This window comes from Ochotona princeps, chromosome 4 (assembly GCF_030435755.1).
Source record: "Ochotona princeps isolate mOchPri1 chromosome 4, mOchPri1.hap1, whole genome shotgun sequence".
Classification (NCBI taxonomy): domain Eukaryota; kingdom Metazoa; phylum Chordata; class Mammalia; order Lagomorpha; family Ochotonidae; genus Ochotona; species Ochotona princeps.
The window spans coordinates 80,549,454-80,570,807 of record NC_080835.1 but is presented as its reverse complement, the minus strand read 5'-3'; the positions used below and the strand labels follow the sequence as shown (position 1 = coordinate 80,570,807).

Sequence of the window (21,354 nt, the reverse complement as noted above, 5' to 3'; positions counted from 1 at the left end):
TAATTGTATGGAGTAAAGTATAGCACCCCAACTTGATTTTTTGCATTGCTTCCTATTTTTTTCCTCCCAAGGGCACACTGGCAGAGGGAGAGACAGAGAACTTTGGCTCAGTGATTCACCTAATACTTGCAGTAGCTGGGTCCAGACCTTGGTCAGCCTGAAGCCAGACACTTCTTCCAGGTCTCTCACTTGGGTGGCAGAGTCTCAACCATTTAAATCATCACATTTTCAGGGAGCTGGATTAGAAGCAGAGCAACAAGGGCCGACGCAGTAGCCTAGTGGCAAAAGTCCTCACCTTCATGTGCCAAGATCGATTATGGGCACAGTTTAGTATCCCAGTTGCTCCGCTTCTCATCCAGCTTCCTGCTTGTGACCTGAGAAAGCAGTTGAGGACAGCCCAAAGCCTTGGGACCCTGTATCCATGTGGGAGACCCGGAAGAATCTCCTGACTTCTGGTGTCAGATCAGCTCAGCTCTGGCTATTGTAGCCATTTGGGGAGTTAGCCAAGCTGTTTTATACCTCTGATGATTTTATATGAATTTGAGGATCAACTTTTCCATTTCTGCAAATACTCTTGGTATTTTGATCAGGGTTTCATCACATCTGCAGGTAATTTGATATCAAATCTTAACATTGCAGTACATGAACATGGAATGCTTCTATTATTTGTATCTTCTATAATGTGTTTTGTAGTTTTCAGTGTAAAAATCTTGCATGTTCTTGATTAAGTTTATTCCTAGACATTTCCTTCAGGCAGTATTGCTTTTTCTATTTTGTTTTTGGGTTGTGATTTTTATTGCATAGTCACAACTGATTTTTTTTTTTTTGTTAGTGATCTGTTGACTTGGAGCTTTGCTGAGTTTATTGGTTCTAGTCATTTTTAAATTGTTCGAATTTCTCTGTTTACAGAATCAGGTACTCTGTGAGTAACAATGGCCTTACATCTTTCTTCCCAATTTCATTGTCTTTTCATACAGTGTTAAGTAGTGCTGGTCAGAGTAGGCATTGCTTGTTTTCCGGATTTTATGGGAAACCTTTCTTTCTCCATTGAAATGATGCTTTCTGTGGGTTTCTTATGAATTCCCTTTATTTTATTAAAAAAAAATTTGTTACTATTCCTGTTTTCATGAGTGTTTTACCATAATAAAGGGATATTGGGTTTTGTTAAGTAGCTGCTCTGTGTGTTTTAAAATAGTTTTTTTTTAGTCTGTTAATATGGTATAATACCTTCAGATTATGAGACTGACGTATCCAGAACAATTGTTTTATGAGAAACCAACATGCACTCCTATGCTCATAGCAGCACAATCAGTAATTGCAAAAACATGGAAGCAACCAAAATGCCCATCAACAGAGGATTGGATAAGAAAGCTATGGTTCATCTACTCCATGGAATACTACTCAGCTATTAAAAAAAACAAAATGCAGTTCTTTGTGGCCAAATGGGCCAAACTGGAAACCATAATGCTAAGGGAAATGAGCCAATCCCAAAAGGTTAAATACCACATGTTTGCCTTAATTTAAGATGATATGATGTTATGTGTAACATGTTATGTTTTGAATGTTATATGTTGTGTATAAACTAAATTGAAGTATAGGTGAGGTGGTCACAGAAGGTGGCTGGGAACTCGCATTTACTTTTAACATGTTGGTTACTCATTACTATGTCAATTAATTCCATAATGATGTAAATTTTTGCTGATGGTATGATGGAGCTTTCAATTGACTGGGATAATACTCTGCTAGCTCTGTCTTCAGACCAGAGAGGGTATACCTAAGAAGCCGTTGAACTTGACTGGACAATAAGATGCTGGACTCTATGTTTGGTGTATGCTTGCAATGGGGGAATCTCAACTGAACTTGAACTGTGGTTATGCAACAAGGTGGAGGAATCCACCATGGTGGGAGGGTTTGGGGAGGGGTGGGAGAACCCAAGTATCTATGTAACTGTGTCACATAATACAATGTAATTAATGAAGTTAAATAATATAAAAAAAAAAAAGAAAACAAACTGACCAAATAAAGAAAACATACAATTCCAAAAAAAAAAAAAAAAAAGGTATAATACCTGGATTTTTCTTTTCTATCTAATCATTCTTAAATTTCTAAATTAAATCTCAGTTGGCCTTGTTAATACAATTCTTTTTAATATATTGTTAGATTCAGTTTGGGTTTTATTTCTGTATTCCCAGTGAGTATTGGCATCGTTGTCTCAATTGGTTTCAGGGAACTACTAACCTCACAAAGAATAAAGTATTTTCTCCTATTACGAGTTTTCAAAGGACTAGGAAGAGTTTGCTATTAATTCTTTAAATATTTGGTGGGATTCACCAATGATAGTTTTGTGTCCTGAATTTTGTTTTTTGATATGTTCTTTTTTATGACTCAGTGTGTTTGTTTTTTTCTTCTTGAGACAGTATTTGTAATTGCTGTGTCTCCATTTTGCACAGGAATTTGTCTATTTCAGCTACATTATCTAATTTTTTTGTATACAGTTTATGGCATCCTCTTTGTTTCTATCTTCTGGTTTTTTTGTCTTTGTAACTTATCAGACTTTTTTTTTTACCTTTATCTTTTAAAATAACGGTTTTTTCGTGCTTTTTGTTATTTTCTATTCTGTTCACCTCTACTTTAAGTTTTGTGGGTTTTTTTTTTTAGATTTGTTTTGAAAGATCGTGAAAGAGTTTAATATGTAGAGAGATCTGCCAGTCACTGGAAAACTCCCCTGATTCACTCTGCTGGTTCACTGCAACAGCCAGCACTGGACCAGGCTGAAGCAAGTGACAGTAGATTCATCCAGGCTTTGCACATGGGTGGAAAGGACCCAAACATCTGGCCCATCTTTGCTGCTCTTCCCAGGCCATTAACAGGGAGTTGGATCAGAAGTGGTGGAGGCAGGACCTGAACTGGTACCTGTATGGGATGCGGCTGTTCACAGGTTGCTGCTGTACCTGTTACAGCACAACACTGGCCCTACCTTTTTTTTTTTTTTTTTTTGAGAATTGGTGGTGGTGTTGTAGGAAAGGCAGATGTACAGAGAGAAGAATCTTCCATCTGCTAGTTTACTCCCCAAGTGGTTGCAACATCTGGAGCTGACTGATCCAAAGCCAGGAGCTGGGTCTCCCAGGTGGGTGCAGGGTCCCAAGGCTTTGGGTCATCCTATGCTGCGCTCCCAGGCCTCAAGCAGGGAACTGGATGGGAAGTGGATTTTTCTGAGACATCAACTAGTGCCAGTATGGGATCCTGACATGTGCAAGTGAGGATTTAGCCACTGAGCCATTGTGGGAGACCTTTTTAAAAATGTATTATTTCATTCCTGCTGCCAGATTGGAGTTTACTCTTTCTTACAGTTTCATAGGATGTAAAGTTAGATTACTAAATTGTTACCTTTTTTTGTAATGAAAGCGAGTACTATTACACATTTTTCTTGAACTTCTGCTTTAATGTATCTCACAACTTTGGCATATTTGGTATATTGAGCTTTTTTTTTTTTTCTTAGTGTCTCCCAAGTTCTTTTAATATATTTAACAGTATTAATTTGAAAACTTTGTATAGTTTTTCTAGTATTCCAGTTTACTCAACAACCATATTTGTATTCTTAAGAATGGACCAAACTTAATGTTTCTTTGGATGACTTAAATTTTTTTGTTTTGTTTGAGACTGGATAGTTTGAGCCAGTGCTATGTCTTAGCGTGAAAGGCACTGCCTGCAGTGCCAGCTTCCACAGGGATGTTGGTTCAAGTCATGACTGCTGCCTGCAGTGCCAGCTTCCACAGGGATGTTGGTTCAAGTCATGACTGCCCTTCTTCCAGTCTAGCTCCCTGCTAGTGTGCTTGAGAAGGCATTAGAGGATGGCCTAAGAATTTGGTATCTTTGAATAGTCAAGGTCATAAAAGAGAAACAGTTTATGGCTTCACCTGGTTTCCCCAGATTACCTCTGGGATTCTTAGGCTTTCACTGAGCTTGAGATTGGTCTTATTTAAAAGCATGGGCTCTATTCTGCTCTTCTCTAATTTGGGACATGCATGTGACTGTATAAATTTTCTCAAATTTGATGATGCTTTTAATTGCTTTAATTTACCAAGGAAACTCTATTTAGGTAATCTGGAAAAAAAAAAGTTCATGGAAAGTTGTGTATCATGAGAAAAGTGGATTTCAAAACGTTTTTGCTCCAAAATAAACTTACCTTTTAATTCCATTTTCCAAGAATTTTATGAATACCTGTGTATGTGTTAACATCATTTGTTCTTTGTACCCATTCATTGCTAATCAGTCTTACATTTCAAGCATTGTGTGTCAGCCCAGGTGAGGTTTGTTAAGTAAAAGGTCATGGAGTTGATATCAGCCCCACAAGTAGCTCTCAGACAGGCTAGTTAGCAAGCAAGGAAGTACTGTCCTCCCTCAGAAATTGCTTGAACCAGTGCCCCACATTGGAGTTGCAAGCTGCCCTTGTTGTGACTGCTGAGGAGATAGAACAAGTGACATTACCATACAGCTATCCTGCAGCTGTCCTTTGTCTGTGAATCATTTCCTTGGTTGCTCTAAAGACTGAATGTTTTACAGGGTTTCAATGATGTTTATTTTGACAACTTTACTTGTTTTTCAGTATTTTTGTCAGGGTGTGTAAGCTTAGAGCTTATTCTGCATTTTGCTGATGTTAGTTCGGCTTAAAAGCTATGTGTCAGATAAAAAAGTAGCATTACATCAAGCCATAGCAAAATTAGAGATGTTGAGGAAAAGTGACCTTTAAGTGGATTTACGTATTTTTTTTCTATAAATCTCTTCTTTTTTCTTTTTTTTTCCCAACATAGGTCTTCTCGTTTCATGGATGTGTCATTACGTAGCTTCTCGCTCTGTTGTGACCTATTAAATCAGGTTTGCCAGACAGCAGTGACTTACTGTAGGGATGCTTTAGAAAATCATCTCCATGTTATTGTTGGTACACTTACACCGCTTGTGCATGATCAGGTGGCAGTTCAGGAACAGGTAACTTCCCAGATCATCTTTATCATATTGGAAGAATATTGATAAAATATTGTTAGAAGGAGCTAACTATTTTAAAGGTACTTATGATTATTAATTTTATTGAAAAGATTTTCAAAGAATAGTTCAATAACATTCAGTGAATTATTATTTGTAATCATTTGCATAGTACTTGGTAGTTTTGGTCTATTAACCTCGTAGTTTTTTTCTACTTTTTATACTGAATTGTAGAAGTGATCAAAACCAGTTTCACGTAAATATGGTACATGATTAACATTACATATATAAAATATTCCATTATTAACATTTTTGAGCCTCAGATCTCTCTTCAATGTAACCGCTTTTATGTTAAAACTGAAAGTTGTGTTTTATGAAAGGTATGAGTAATTATAGCATTTTATTAGAATTAGGTTAGTTCATTTGTTATTGAAAGCTTTAGTTGTCTTGTTTTAAAATACAGTTAATTATTTCTCCTCTCTAATCTTTACTTTTGAATTATATTTAGGTGCTGAACTTGTTGAAATACTTAGTAATAGATAACAAGGATAATGAAAACCTCTATCTCACGATTAAACTTCTAGACCCTTTTCCTGACCATGTTCTTTTTAAAGATTTGCGTGTTACCCAGCAAAAAATCAAATACAATAGAGGACCCTTTTCACTCTCGGAGGTAACAAAAATTCTGTCATATGTATTTTCTGTGTTAGAATATGACAGTCTTCTAAAACATTTTTATATACTGGAATAGCAGAATTCATAAGTCTTTCTGAAGGAGTATACTACTGGAATAATATGGGGAAAAGTGGTGGGAGAGGGTGATGTAGAGGGTGGAAGGCGAGGAGGAAGGAATCCTTATATCATGGGAAATAATAACAATTAAAAGTTTAACAATCTTGAATGCTCTAGCCAATTAGAAACATTCTTGCTTAAAGAAAAACCTAAGGTGAGATATACCCTCGTGACAAAAAAATAAATGTTTCTCCTTGCTTTGTAATACAAGCATTAATATCAAAGATTTCTGGTAAAGAGCTCAATTTCATTTTTTAAGAGGTGTGATACAAGGGCGTTTTGCTGTTTCCGTACTTAAAATGCTATGAATCATATGAAGGTCAATATAGCATTTGCACTAAAGGTTGTATTTCACTTTTTCAGGAGTTTGAGAAGACAGAATGCATGTGTTCCTGTGTACTGGCTCAATCCCCAGAACCTTACAGTAGTTGGGGTTTGGCTAGGCACAGTCTAGGACTCTAGAACTGAATCTGGGACTGTAACGTGGATGACAGAGACCCAAGTACTGAGTCACCACGTGCTGCTCACTGGTGTGCGTTATCAGGGACCTGGGATTGGAAGCAGAGTTTGGTCTTAAACCCAAGAACTCCGATATGGAATGGAGGCTTAATGCCTACCCTAATAGCTAACTTTTTAAAGAGTATTTCAAGTTTCAATCTCATTTTAATCTTTTTATGCTTCAAAATTATATTCAGATGTATCTGTCATTAATGATCTTATAGTGTTTAAATCTTAGTGTATATATTGGAGAATGAATTTAAATAAGATGGAAACAAGTTGAAATTTAAGCTTAAGCTTTTCCAAGTTTATTTGCAATAGAATATACTGCAGTGATTTTGAAATCTATTTCATCCTGAAGGAGTCTTTTAGAATCTAAAGGTTTAAAACATGATAGAGTTTAATGTGCGAAAGTTATTTATGCTTTGTTAGTGATAGCAAACAAAGTATAGATACATAGATAGTTTCTATAAAAGGTATTTATAACTTTTTTTTACTTTTACCAAGCTTAATTTCACAGCCTTAATTAACAAATGTTGAAATCAAATTAAAATTTGAAACTGTTTTCCACTTCTAGGAAATTAATCACTTTCTGTCAGTTAGTGTTTACGATGCACTTCCACTGACAAGGCTTGAAGGATTGAAAGATCTTCAGAGACAACTTGCACAACATAAAGATCAGATGATGGATCTTGTGAGAGCCTCTCAGGGTACTAATTTAAAGATGTGGTCCTAAGTGCTTTTTGAAAAAATCTGTCATAAATTTTTGCTCACGTGCTTGTCTTTTTAGTTGAGTTGCTCACCATTTAGGTCATCATTTCTCATCTAACCATAAACTGGTCTTACCTGGTTTTCTCTTCTTAAACTGTTTCCATTTTATCCATTTTCTGCCAGAAGGATTTCTCTAAACTCACATAGGCTTCTGTAATTGTTCTGTTTAAAAATTTGTCACACCTTCCTGCTGCCTAAAACAAAAATTTTAAGTCCTTAAAGCCAGGCCTACAAACAAATGTCTCTGTCATATGCTGCAATGTGTGTTATATGTATGTGTGTATGTGTATCTATTATGCACTTATATTGTTTCCAGTGTTTTTTCTCTAGAAAAACATTTTATATTGATTGAGTTTATATCATCCAGTATTGCGCTTGAATTAGACATTTTCCCTCTTGTGTTTTGTCTTCCTCTACCATTTAATTTCATTTTTCTCAGTACTTTTAGAAGCTGGTTTTGACCATCTGTGCTTAGTGTCTAGAGTCTTTTCCTTAGATAAAATATAAAAGCACTCTGTAAAGATTTATTATGTGAGAAGCAACTTGGCAGAGGAAGAGGTAGAGGGAGCAAGACAGAGCTCTCATCCATGTGCTGGTTCACTCCAAATGCCTGCTGCTATGAGGACTGAGCCAGGCCCAAGGCATGAGCTAGAAGCTATTTGGGTGTACTCTGTGGATGACAGGAGCCAAAATCTTTGTACCATAATGTATTATACACCATGCAAGTTAGCAGAAAATTAGAACAGAAGCATGGAGTAACCAGACTATACTGGTGGTCTGTTATGGGAATTGGGTGTCCTAAACAGTGATTAAATTAACTGGGCCAAAATGTCCACCCCACAACGGTCTCTTGTTCTTGAATGTTTGTTGACTAACTCTGTCATCTGGATACGCTAACAAGTCTATGGGAGATGGAATTATCTACAAATTATTTTGCTGCAAAACCTTTTTTTTTTTCATTCATGCAAACTTTTCCTGTCATGTACATCTTATGAACTTCTTGACTCCTGGTATCTGTATATTTCAGATATTTTTTTGACATTAAAATAAAAGTTTAAAATTTTTAATTGTCTTTTTTTAAGATTTAAAAAGCATTTTAAAATTAGAGTTACAGAGAGAGACAGATCTTCCATCCAAAGATTCAGTGCCCAAATGGACAGAACTGCTGAAGTTAGCTCAAGCAGAAACCACAAGCTTCCTCTTGGTTTCCTGCATGGGCGCAGAGTCCCAACAATTTGGGCTCTCTTCTGCTGCTTTCCCAGGCACGTTAGCAGGGATCTGGATTGGAAGTGGAGCAGCCAAATGCGATGCTGGCATTTCAGCCAGTGGGCTAATCCATTATGCCACAATCCTGGAGAATGTTTTGTTTTTTGAAGACAGAAACAGATCCTCCATCTGTTGGTTTATTCCCCAAATGTCTATGATATTTTGTGTGGATCAGATTGAAGCTAAGAATTCAGAACTCAAATGGGTGACAGGACTTCAACTAATTGAGCCATAACCTGTTGCTCCCAAGAGTGTAGGAGGCTAAGATTAAAAGTGGATGTAGGACAAAAATGCAGACACTTGGATATGGGACAAGGCATCCCAACCATTACTGTAACTTAATGAAAAGCATAAATTTTCATTCCAACTTTCATTTTTCAAGTACCCCCTACAAGCATTAGTCATATTTGGTCATTTATGTTTTAGTTAATCAAAATCTAAATTTGAGAGGTAGGATATGTGGCTGCTGTAATTCACTATCAGATTATAGACATTTTAATCATTGCAAAGTTCTACTTGATATTATTGGTCTAGACTCTGAATTCTAGATAACAAAAAGTCAAGTGGGCTCACATGGTCCTTTTAAGTTTTCATGTTGAATGATTTTGTGTTTCTAATTATGATTTGGCTAAGTTTGTTGGCTTTTCTGGACAATTTATTGATGGTATTTTTCTCTGTCAAATGTTGCTGTCTCTTGTTTCTTAAGGAAATTGGACTTATTCTCTGTATTTTTCAGACTACTAATGACCTACAACCCTTTCTAAACTTTATACAAAATTTATAGTTAGATAATTTATTGCATGTGCATAGTATAAACAGAAGAATATTAATAATCTTTTTTTTTTTTTCAAAATTACTGCTAGAGAACCCAAAAGATGGTATAATGGTGAAGCTGATTGTCAACTTGTTGCAGTTATCCAAGATGGCAGTAAACCGCACTGGTGAAAGACAAGTTCTAGGTAAACTGTTTGGCTAATAATTTCAGTGTTGGGATAATTGCCTTTATCTTACAAAAGGAAAAAGTGTGTCATTGAGAGTTGGGGAAATAAAAGATGCCGAGTTCTATTTCTTTTTATTTGAAATATCTGTAGTTACCCTCTCATGCTTTCTTAAAGATTTCTATAAGGTGAAAAGTTGATAATTGTACACATACAGTAGTAGTAATTTGGGTAATTTAGGAAGAGCAGAAATATGTTAGATTAAGATGCAAAAATGTTGACTTTTGATGTATTTTATCAGTATAAGTGATACTTAATATCTTTAAGCCACATGTAAGAATGAAGACTTGGAGGGTTAGATTCGTTCCAATTTTAGTATATGTGCTGCCGAAGCGAGCACGAGGGTTAGATTCAACTCATATGTTTTTTTATTTTACATTTTTCTGCTTTTTTATAGTTATTATTTTTCCATAATACAGTTTTATAGATATAATGATCTCTCTCTCTCCATCTCCTTAAACTCACATTTTGAAGCATTCAAGTAATTTTGCAGTTGAGGCAAAACCTAACGTAAGATGAACAGCCAACTTATGTCTAGTGCAGGCATTTAGATGTAGAAAAAATCACAAAGGCAACTTAAAGTTGTTCTGACAGCATTGCTTAAAATTAGAAAATTGGCAGTTATAACATACTTTGCAGATTCTGCTTTCTTTGGCTAGCATAATCTTTTGCTTCTCAGTAGGAACCCAATATTTTCATACTTTGTTTTTGTAGGTTTTTTGAGATGCATATGTAGAAACAGCAATGATAAGTATATAGCTTAGAGAATGTGTACAAGCAAAACATACCTGTGCATCTGCTACCCAGACCAGTAAATATAAACTTACAAAACCCTGCATGTTTCCCTTGATGGGGTAAAGCACTCCTTTGTTTGTTTTTTTTTTTAATTGTTAACAATCTTTACATAGTTAATTATGGTGTAAAGGTTTAGGGGCTATAGGGATGTGGGTAAGATTTTTATGTCCATGTTGTTTCCTTCATGTATCTGAGGTAAATGGGGATATTGAGGGAGAAGCCCCACCCAGTTTCCCACCCGCCCAAAGTCCTGGATTTGGGGCATGTTCTGAGATACCTGCTCAAGTGGTTGTAATAGTTCTCCAGTTGTGAATCGCTGCCAATCTCGCCACTTCCAGCTCGATGAGGTCATTGAAGAATCCATTGATTGTCATAGTCCATCATAGAGTCTTTATCTGCCCAGTATTTCGCTGTCCAACATATAGCTGAGGTGGTCGATTGACTTGTTCTGTCCTCTCTCTTTTCTTGGCTAGGGTTCTGAGTCCAGCAGTTCGGTTGGGGAGATCTCCAAAGAAACTTTGAGGTATTCCCAGACCAGATTCCCATATGTTCTAGTAAGCACAGGGCCCGGCACAGTCCATCTCCACGATCAGCTGGTGGTTGCAATTGCTGGGTTGGTTCTGCTCTCAGTCCCGACTTGCACTGGAACCAATGGGTGTTGTAGTCCAGCCTGGTTCTGCCCAGCACGTACTCGACCCTTTCATCAACTAGTGGGAGCTGTAGCCCAGTGGGGGCGACCTACAATAACCCCCTCCAGCCCCGCCTCCCACCCTGGCCTGCCAATGTGCATAGCCGACTAGTCCAGTCTGTCCCACATCCCATTTGGCTCCTATACCTATCAATGGGTATTAAAGCTTAGTTCCTTCTAACCAACTCAACTATCTAGCCCTCACAGATGTTGCTGAGTGCCTCTCCATCTAGCCACCCCAGCCCTCGTCCTAGTTCTGATGTCCTCCCGCGGGAGTAGTGACCCAAGAGGGGGGAACCCACCACTTCCTTAGTCTGGTCTGTCCCCATCCCTGCCCATGCTATCTAGTGGGAGTAGCTGTCCGGTGAGGGGACCAGCCCCTCAATCCCCCCGCCGGCTCTGCCCTCTCCCTTCCTGGTTCTCATGTGTGCTGGTTTGGTGCTGCATTCAAATCCAGTACAGGTAACCTCACCTTGGCTTCCCGTCTTGTGCACTGGTTTTTGTCGCAGCCAAACCCGGCCAGACCCACACCCCGTTCTGGCGCCTGGGTTTGCCAGTGGATGACATGAACCGTTTCAGCCTGGTCCACCCCTGACCCCTAAAGCACTCCTTTGTTAGTGGTAGTACCACTTCTGCAGATACACCTGACTTGTTTTGGGAATCCTCAGTCACTTTTCTGTGTGATATGAAGTCATGGTTGTTTTTTATGTATATACATATCAGACTAAACTTGAAAGACTAAAAGCTTTCCTTGTGACATAAGCAATGAGACAAGGTGGCCTGCTTTCATAACTGTTACTTATTACACTGGATATTCTAACAAAGGCAGTTAGACAAGAAAAAGAAATTGAAAGGATCCAAGTTAGAAAGGAAGTGAAACTCTCCTTTCATAGTTGACATTATTCCCCGTAGAAGATTGTAGATAATCTCCAAGAAAATTGTGAAACAAATTATTTCACCCAAGTTGTGGCCTTAATAGATCACACATGAAAATCAGTTGTCTTTTTATTTATTAACAAAGAATAATTTTAAAAAGAAACTAAAAAAGTAACTTTTTTTTAGGATTGCATCTAGAAAATAAGTAACTGGGAATAAGTTTAAGTCAGAAAGTAGACTTTCAAGCATTTGTTCATTAGAAGTGAATCTGTATGATACTCTGCTGGCTCTGCCTTCAGACCAGAGAGGGTATACCTAAGAAGCTGTTGAACTTGACTGGACAATAAGATGCTGGACTCTGTTTGGTACACGCTTGCAATGGGGGAATCTCAACTGAACTTGAACTGTGGTTATGCAACAAGGTGGAGGAATCCACCATGGTGGGAGGGTTTGCGGAGGGGTGGGGAGAATCCCAGTACCTATGAAACTGTGTCACATAATACAATGTAATTAATGAATAAAAAAAAGAGTAAAAAAAAAAGTGAATCTGTAAGTACAACTCCAACTCAAGGAGAAGGAGTTTACACTTCATCTTCTAGTGGAAGACTATCAGAGGATTTGTGGAGATATTTTAGCGCATACCACAGTGACTGGGAAAGAATATAAGGAGTCCTCTAGTATGCTAAAAACATTGTATCTTCTTTTGAGTAGAGATAGCAAAGATGGGAAAACAACATGTATGCCTGCACATGCTTCTATTAAGTTGCATGTTTAAGACTTATCAACTTTATATGGTAACACTCAGATTTCAGTTTTGAGATTGTAACGCTTATATAATCCTGTTTAGGCCCAATATCTGATTTCCATTACTGGTTAATCTGTCTCCTGTATCTGATTCTGTACAGGGAAATATCTGTTGCCTTCATGGATGTTATGTAAAGGAAATGATAAAATATCATGTACTTTTGTTTATATTCACAATAATTGAAGCATGACAGTAATTTTTTTAAACCAGAAATGACTGTTTCATGTATAATGTTGTATCTGTGACTTTACTAAAGTGGAATTTGTGTATGTAGAGGCTGTTGGAAGCTGCTTAGGAGAACTGGGTCCCATAAATTTCTCTACCATTGCTATACAACACAATAAAGATGCATCTTACACAAAGGCCTTTGAGTTGCTTGAAGATAAAGACCTTCGTTGGACTTTAATAATGGTGACCCACCTAAATAATACCCTGGTAGAAGACTGGTACGTATTGATGCTTGAATGTCTGATCACCCTTTATCTGCCCTTCATGGAGAGTAATAGTTTACATGAATTTATATTTCTTATAGCTAAAACTGTCTTTTGTATACTTTTTAAAAATCTCAAATATTTCAATAAAAACATATATTATTATTATTACCACATAATCATCACTCCTACCATGTTCTGGGAAGGTCCTGATTAATTTATAGTGAGAATGAACTAGCAAGGTAAATAGTAAATAAGGAAATTCCAGCTGATTCTACAGAAAATTGAGGTGGACTATAAATACTAATAATGTTTTAGGCACTTGTCAAAATCAGAGATGTATCCTTTTGTAAGCCAGCTTTTATTTTGGTTCTTTTAAAATAAGCTGTGGTGGCTAATTGTGAAAATCTTAAACTAGTTAGTTTCATAGTGCTCATTTTTATTCCGTGCAGAACAAAATTGCAATATATGTTATTGGAAATTCAGCTTGTTGGTTGTCAGATTACTTTGGTTTGCTTTTTGTCTCCTATTGGTTGATTTACTGATTTATTGACATATTTTTATATCCCGACAACAGTCATTTTTAAGGTGGTAGATCCAAAAGTTTTTCTTGCAACTAGGTGTCTTTCTCTAAGATAAAAATGTTTTTACTTGGTTTATTCACCCCAAATCACTGCCATCTTCCTTCTTTTCTTGAAGAATAAATAATTGGTAATAATTCTTACTTGCCATGTTATCCTTATGGATTTACTAGGTTTGTATTTTTCTCCTTTGTATTTGTTCTTATTACCTTAAAGTGTTGGCATGGTTTCTTTCCCAACCTTTTATTATACAGTGATCGAGAATCAACTGTGAGATGATTAGGAGTAAAGCATTGTAGACAGTAAGTAGGTAGAGTGGAAATAAACTTGGTGTGTTGTTTGAGGAGCTAAAAGAAGCCTGGTTTGAAGGAAGATAGTAGGAGATGAATTAGAAAGGAAGGATCTGATTCTAAGAAATTTGAGTTTTTAATTGAAATTCAGTGAAACTATGGGATTTAAAATTGAGCATAGTCATGGTATAGCTAATGCACTTTGCTCTGGATTTTATAGAGCAAATGGGTAAAAATGGGAACCAATCGTGAAGGGGCAAAAGCGGGAACCAAAGACTGATTATGAAGCTTATAGTTCAGAGTAGAGATGATGCAGTGATGGTGACTTGAATTAGATTGTCAGTCATAAGACAAGACAGTAGACGGAAATAGCATATAATATTTTATAATTAAGATTTATGTGTTTGATGGGCAGAGTGACAGAAAAAGTGATAGCTTCTGTCCACTGATTTGTTTCCTAAATAGCTCCAACAGCTGGTGCTGCTCTAGACTGAAGCCAAAAACTCAGAGCTCCATCTCAGTATCCCGCATGGGTGGCAGGGGCCCAAGTGCTTGGGCCGTCTGCGGCTGTTTTCCCAGCTAATTAACAGGAAGTTAGAGAGGAAGTAGAGCACCTGAGACTAACCAATAGGGCATGCTGACACCACAGACAGAAGCATAGCTCACTGAATCAGGATGGAAGCCTCCCACTATACGTCTTTAGAACACAACCCACAGGACTTGCTGATGAATTGAATTTGGAGGCATATAGGATGAATTAGGTTTACTGTGCATGCTTGGCATTTCTGGTCAGCTGTTTTCATTATGCTTGTATTATAGTTTCTCTTACTGATTTTTTTTTTAACCAAAGGGAAGGCCCTTAAAATTTTTAATAGATATTTTAGATGTTATAAGTTCTTTGGATTTACAAGTCTTTATGTTGGCTTTGTTGTATGAAATGAAATGAATTGCTGCTATTAGTAACTCACATTTCCTGAAGGAATAATAAAAATCTTTAGTTAATTTTCACTTTGATTTTATAGGATTTTATAAAAGTAAAATTTACCAATTTTCACTTTCAGTTTTAATTTTTTTTCAGGTGGAGGTTGCTTAATTGTTCATCAAAATTAATAACTGGTAGTCTTGACAAACATTTGAATTGTTTGTATGTGTTTTTCAGTGTTAGAGTTCGATCAGCTGCTGCTACCTGTTTGAAAAATATTTTGGCTACAAAAACTGGGCACAGTTTCTGGGAGGTTTATAAAACAACAACTGATCCCATGCTGGCCTATATACAACCTTTCAGAACATCAAGAAAAAAGGTCTCTTTAGTGATAAGTATTTTTTGAATATTCATTATGTCTAGGATGATTTTGTTTGATGTGGGTTATGAGTATCAAACTGCTTAAAATATTGTATTGATATTTAGCCTTTCCTAGAAATAATTTAAAGCATAGTTATTGAATCTATAGGATTCACTATTTTTAATATGGCAGTACAGAAAAGCTGCGATAGGTAAATTAGAGAAGTGATGGTTGTTTTTAGGAGAGGGGATACTCTTAAAGATGAGTTATCTTTCCCTTGGGAACAGAAAACCTTCCTTTGATTGCAGGGAAACTGTTGATCCCAGGGACGGTTTACAAATTTTGTCATCAACCATTATTTTATTGGCACATTAATGTACACAATATACTGTTAAACTAGGTGACCTACAGAGTTTTTCCATTTTCCATGAAAATATTCTGTGAAGAATGTTTAGGAACCCTTGTTCCTTGTCAATATAAGCATTCCACGAATTAGAGATTTTGGTTTTTGTAGATATGTTAGTAAAAATGACAAATGTGAAAGTAAAAGCCAAGTTTCCTGCTGCCTGGTCCATTAATTTATCATTCTACTGTTCTGGTCTTATAAACCTAAATGTCTTAATTTCAGAAGGTGATTATTTCTTGCAGATTTCAATTTAAATGATTTGTATTTAGAAACAAGTTTGTTTATATATGCATATATGTTAGGATTTATTTATTTTTATTGGAAAGGTAGATTTACAGAGAGAATGATGTACAGAAAGATCTTTTGTCCACTGGTTCATGTTCCAAATGGCCTCAGTGGCCAGAGCTGAACCTATCCAAAGCCAAAGAACCAGCAGGTCTTTCCAGTTATCCCATTGGATGCAGGTTCAAAGACTTTGCATCATCCTCTACTGCTTTCCCAGGCCACACACAGAGAGCTGGGTGGGAGGTGGAGCAGCCAGGAAATAAATTAGCACCCCTATAGGATTTCAGCGCTTGCAGATGGAGGAGTAGCTAGTTGAGCCATTGTACCAGTCCCATGTCTGTTTTTGTTTTAGAGAGGAAAAGTTAAATGATTTCCTTATTCTCTTATTTATATATTTTTTATCCTTTTTTTTTTATATAGTTTTTAGAAGTTCCCAGACCTGAAAGAGAAAGCCCTTTAGAAGGCTTGGATGATATGAGTCTCTGGATTCCTCAAAATGAAAATCATGATATTTGGATAAAAACTCTAACTTGTGCTCTTTTGGACAGTGGAGGCACAAAAAGTGAAATTCTCCAGTTGTTAAAACCGATGTGTGAAGTAAGATGAAGAATTTGCTCAATTCCTTTCTTGCTTGTTGTCCTCATCCCATAAGGCTGCTGCATACATGTGTTTGACCTATCTAGCTGAAGAGTGCATGCCATCTTAATGCATTAAGACCAAGTTTTTAGGTGTTAGAAATCCAGCAAACTTACCATTTTTTTTTTTAAAAGAAAGATTTATTTATTTTTATTGTAAACTCAGATATAAAGAGAGGAGAGACAAAGATCTTTCAGCCAACGATTCACACCCCCCACCCTTCACCCCATGTGGCCACAACTGATGGAGCTGAGCCTGTTCTGAAGCCAGGAGCTACTTTCAGGTGTCTCACATGGATGCAGGGTCCCATGGCTTTGGGCCTTTGTCTACTGCTTTTCCCAGGCCACAAGCAGAGAGCTGGATGGGAATCGGGGCTGCCAGGACATGAACTGGCACCATGTGGGATCCCAGCCACTAGGCTACTGTGCCAGACTCCAACCATCTTTTTTTTGCTGTAACTTTGTACAGTAGGTTTTTGATTTGAGGTAACAACATGCTATTTGGTTGCACTAACCATAAACCTGCTCTAATTTTATTTCTAATAGGGTCACTAAGTTTTATATATATTAATTAGTTTTTTATTTTACCATAGAAAAAATCATTTATGTATTTGGTAGACATAGAGCCGCTAACTCACGGTTTCACCACCAAATACCAAGTCTTCGTGTTGCTAACAGGAACCTACCTACTGGAACTATCATCGCTGCCTCCCAGGATCTGCTGAAGTTCAGGAGCCAGAAATGAATGACATGCCTGGGTATTGTGATATGGGATGCAGGCTTCTTAGCTGGCATCTGAACTGCTGGATCACTCACCCTGCCCTTATAATAGCATTTTAATTCTGAAGGTACAATGCATTCCATTTTAATGAAGAACAAAGGGACATACCAAATAAACAAAAACTTTTACACTTTATATGTTGACATTATTCATAACATTGTTACATATAACTTAGCAGACATGTGAAAACATGGTGTCTGCCAATTACAAATGCCTGAGAAGCATTTTAGTGAAGCACACATATTGAAGACAGTTTAAAAACTGTAATTTCTACAGGTAAAGTAGTGATGGTGACTAAATTGCCACATTCTCTGTAATACTACACTGCACTCATATCAGTAAAGCAGTGTGGTAGCTTAAACATACACACCCAAGACTCAGAAGGTAAAATGTTCTAAATATACAAATATACATGCTCTAGTTCTTATTGCTATAAATCCTTTAGCTCTCAAATTGACTTTTTGATTTGCCTTTAAAGAGAAAAAATCATGCAAATAGTATTCTATAATGTCATATTGGTGTGGAGTATGATCATTAATCTATTTGTAGAGTGTGATAAAATAAGGTTGAGGACTGTTTTAATAGACGACATGTGGGGCCCGGTGGCGTGGCCTAGCGGCTAAAGTCCTCGCCTTGAAAACCCCAGGATCCCATATGGGCGCCGGTTCTAATCCCAGCAGCTCCACTTCCCATCCAGCTCCCTGCTTGTGGCCTGGGAAAGCAGCTGAGGACGGCCCAATGCATTGGGACACTGCACCCGCGTGGGAGACCCGGAAGAGGTTCCAGGTTCCCAGCTTCAGATCAGCGCGCACTGGCCTGTTGCGGCTCACTTGGGGAGTGAATCATGGGACGGAAGATCTTCCTCTCTGTCTCTCCTCCTCTCTGTATATCTGGCTATAATAAAATGAATAAATCTTTAAAAAAAATAGACGACATGTATTAAAACATTTCTGTGTTGTTTCACATATACTAGAAATTATTACTCAAATTCTATACCCAGAAGTTAAGCTTTCTTGAAAATAAAATTTGGTAGCCATCATTTGGCCTGGCAGTTGACAAGTTGAACTCCTGTGTCCCACATCAGAGTACCTGGTTCAGTTCTGGCTCCAGCTGCTGATTTCAGCATGTAAGCATTGAGAAGCATTAGCTAATGGCGCAAGTATTTGGGTGCCTGCCACCAATGTAAAAGGCCTAGATTATGTTCCTAGTTCCTGACTTGATCTTTGGCCTGACTCCAGCCACTGTGACCATTCAGTGACTGAGCCAGCAAATGATATCCTCTCTCTTTCTCTGTGTCAGCCTCTTGTTGAAATAAGTGGCAAGCAAAAGCAAGCATCTTTACACGGTTATTGTAGCTGTTTGCTAAATGTAGAAAATGTACAAAAAACAGATTTTAGTTTCCCTAGTAAATTTTTGGCAGCTTTTATCTTTTAAATCTGTTTTTCTTAATAGTGTTAAGCTCTACACTTGGAGTGTAACTTGTGGCTGAACGTTAGGCTACTGAGTTTTATACCAGTGATAGGGATTTTTAGGTAAATGTGGTGCTTCACTTAGGATATTGAGTTTTGTATTGTTACATATTCTAGGTGAAAGCTGACTTTTGTCAGACTCTGCTTCCTTACTTGATTCATGATATTTTACTGCAAGACACAAATGAGTCATGGAGAAATTTGCTTTCTACACATGTTCAGGGATTTTTTACCAGCTGTTTAAAACACATCTCACAAAACAGCCGATCTACAACCCCTGCAAATTTGGATTCAGGTATTCTGATATATTTCTGACATTACTTTTAACTTTGTATTACTGTAGAAAGGTAAGATTTGTTTGAATACCGTCAAATGCAGGCTAAATTTATATTGCCTTTTTGTGGAATGGAAAGTTTTGACAAATTTTAATGGGAAAAATTTTTAAATTTATTTAGATGATATTTACATAGTTACGGTGATAAGGGTCAGGGGTTACAGGAAGATGGGTGAGACCATTATTTCCACATTCACTTTTTTTACTTCCTGTATCTGAGGGGAGGGGAGAAGCCACAGCCAGCTTCCCAAATGCCTCTGTACCTTGGGGTGGAGGATAGTCACCCCATACCACCCCAGGGTCTCCAATATGGGGTATTCTCTGAGGGTCTTGCTCAACAGGATTTGATAGTTCAACAATTCTGAATTACTGCCAATCTCGTCACTCCAAGCTCGATGAAATCTCTCCAGAATCTGCTGGTTGGCATAGTCTACCTTATAGTCTCTGTTTGCCTAGATATTCACTGTTAACATTTGGCTGGGGTAGTTGATAGATTTGTTCTGTCCTCCATCCTGTCATGGTACCAGGTGTCCTCTGCAAACTCCAGATTACTGCCATATTCTCCATGTGCACTTGGATATGCTGTCTACTGTGCTAAGTCACTGAGGAGGCCCAGCTCTGACATACGCATTCCACTGTCAGACCATGGAACCTGCAGTTCTCTCCATGGTTGGGGTTCTTATTCCAGCAGTTCAGTTGGGGGGATCCCCAAGGAAACCTCGTCTGTAGTGATTCAGACCTGATCTTAAGTGTGCTTACTAATGCAGGGTCCAGCACATCTGTCCCCCCAATCAGTTTATGCACATGCTAATGGTTGGAATTGCTGGGTCAGTTCTGTCTCCAGCCCTGTCTTCTACACAAACCAATGGGTGTTGCCTGCTAAACTGGGCCGCAGCACGTGAGACCCAGAGGGGAGAGGGTGAACCCAGAAAGGGACTGTCTGCGGCTCCCCCGCTGAACCAACCATCTTAATACAAAAATTCTCTGTTTAGCTTTTAATTTAGCACAATTGAAATTCTCTTCTTCAAGTCCACAAGTTCTTTCTTGCTTCAAATGATCTCTGCTAAAGTTACTGTCCTTTGCTTCTCTTGAGTGTCATTACTGTTCCTTTGAATGTTCTTTTTCTTCTGTGGAACTCTCCTTGTCCAGGTAGGTTCCCTCCTGTATTCCTCTACAGCACTCTGGACTTCACCTGTCATCACACTTACTACTATGGATGAGAGTCTCCCACACTAGTAGTGAGTTCTGTGATCAGAAACATTCTCTCTTATTCCTGAAAGTCTACTGGCCAGTGTCTTGTGAAAGATCCTACTTTTTTGAATAAATGCGTTATTCACCTCAGAATTAAATGTGTCTCATAGTATAGAGTCCGTTTTAACAAGTGCAATTTCTTCCAACTGTATGAGACATGCCATTATATTCTTTTTATCCATTCATACTTATTAAAATCAACTTTATTTTCTCCTAGAACGTTATAGGTTAGAGTGAGACTGATAGGTCAACAAGAAGTAAGAATGTGCTTAGGTAAGTCGGCTTGAACTAAAATGATATTTTTTTTGTTTATCTGTTAGATCCAGAGCATTTTTTTCGGTGTTGTTTGGATAAAAAATCCCAAAGAACAATGCTTGCTGTTGTAGACCATATGAGAAGACAAAAGAGGTATTGTAATGAATATTGTTTCTTGAGTTTGGAGGTTTAGAAGTGCAACTTATTGCCACTGTTGGCTGAAATTTAATATGATTAGGTGAAGCTGCTGTGATGTGTTATGTTTGATTTGTGTTATACATAAATCTCCTTTTAATAAACCATATTCAGAGTGTAGCCTTGGTTCAAATTGGTGTCAGGAGCTCTCAGTTCCAGGTTCAGCTGTCCCAGCAACAGTGTTACCTTAACTAAATAATAATAATACAGGTGCTTTAGTTTATTTATTCTAAACTAAATGTTTTATGGAAACGAACAAGTGAATTTTGAAGTTATCCTTAGGTGTGTTACCTCTTTAAAACAGCAATACTTGTTTTTAAAGAGGTACAGAAAGAGGAGAGGTGGAGATGGTCAGTGTGCTGAGCCACACCTCAGGAGCTTCAGCTGGATCTCTGAGTGGGTGGTGGAGGCCCAAACACTTGGGCTGCCTTCTGCTGCTTTTCCCAGGCCATTGGCAGGAAGCTGGGTCAGAAACACAACAACCAGATCGCCAACTGGTGCATATATTCGTGCCAAATCTGGGGATAGATTTTTCATAATACGTGTTTCCTGTAAATCTTTTGAAGATCGTTCTAATGTGTAGTTCTAATGTATAATGTATAGTTTTCAAAAATATTTTTGCAACATAGTAAGCTTAACTTTCAATTACATTTCCCCACAAACTTTAGAAGTATCCTCATGATGCTAAT

General features: G+C 37.6%; 1 protein-coding gene across 2 annotated transcripts in view; it reads left to right on the top strand.

The window, feature by feature from the left end:
• Nucleotides 1-21,354, top strand: part of ATM (ATM serine/threonine kinase) — a 133,157-nt gene that overhangs the window by 66,922 nt on the left and 44,881 nt on the right. For both annotated transcript variants that reach the window (XM_058663948.1, XM_058663949.1), the window contains exons 30-38: nt 4,812-4,986; nt 5,489-5,653; nt 6,848-6,980; nt 9,171-9,266; nt 12,744-12,915; nt 14,931-15,072; nt 16,166-16,342; nt 18,748-18,925; nt 20,536-20,623. In XM_058663948.1, coding sequence (XP_058519931.1) covers nt 4,812-4,986; nt 5,489-5,653; nt 6,848-6,980; nt 9,171-9,266; nt 12,744-12,915; nt 14,931-15,072; nt 16,166-16,342; nt 18,748-18,925; nt 20,536-20,623 — 1,326 coding nt within the window. The remainder of the gene's footprint in view (nt 1-4,811; nt 4,987-5,488; nt 5,654-6,847; nt 6,981-9,170; nt 9,267-12,743; nt 12,916-14,930; nt 15,073-16,165; nt 16,343-18,747; nt 18,926-20,535; nt 20,624-21,354) is intronic.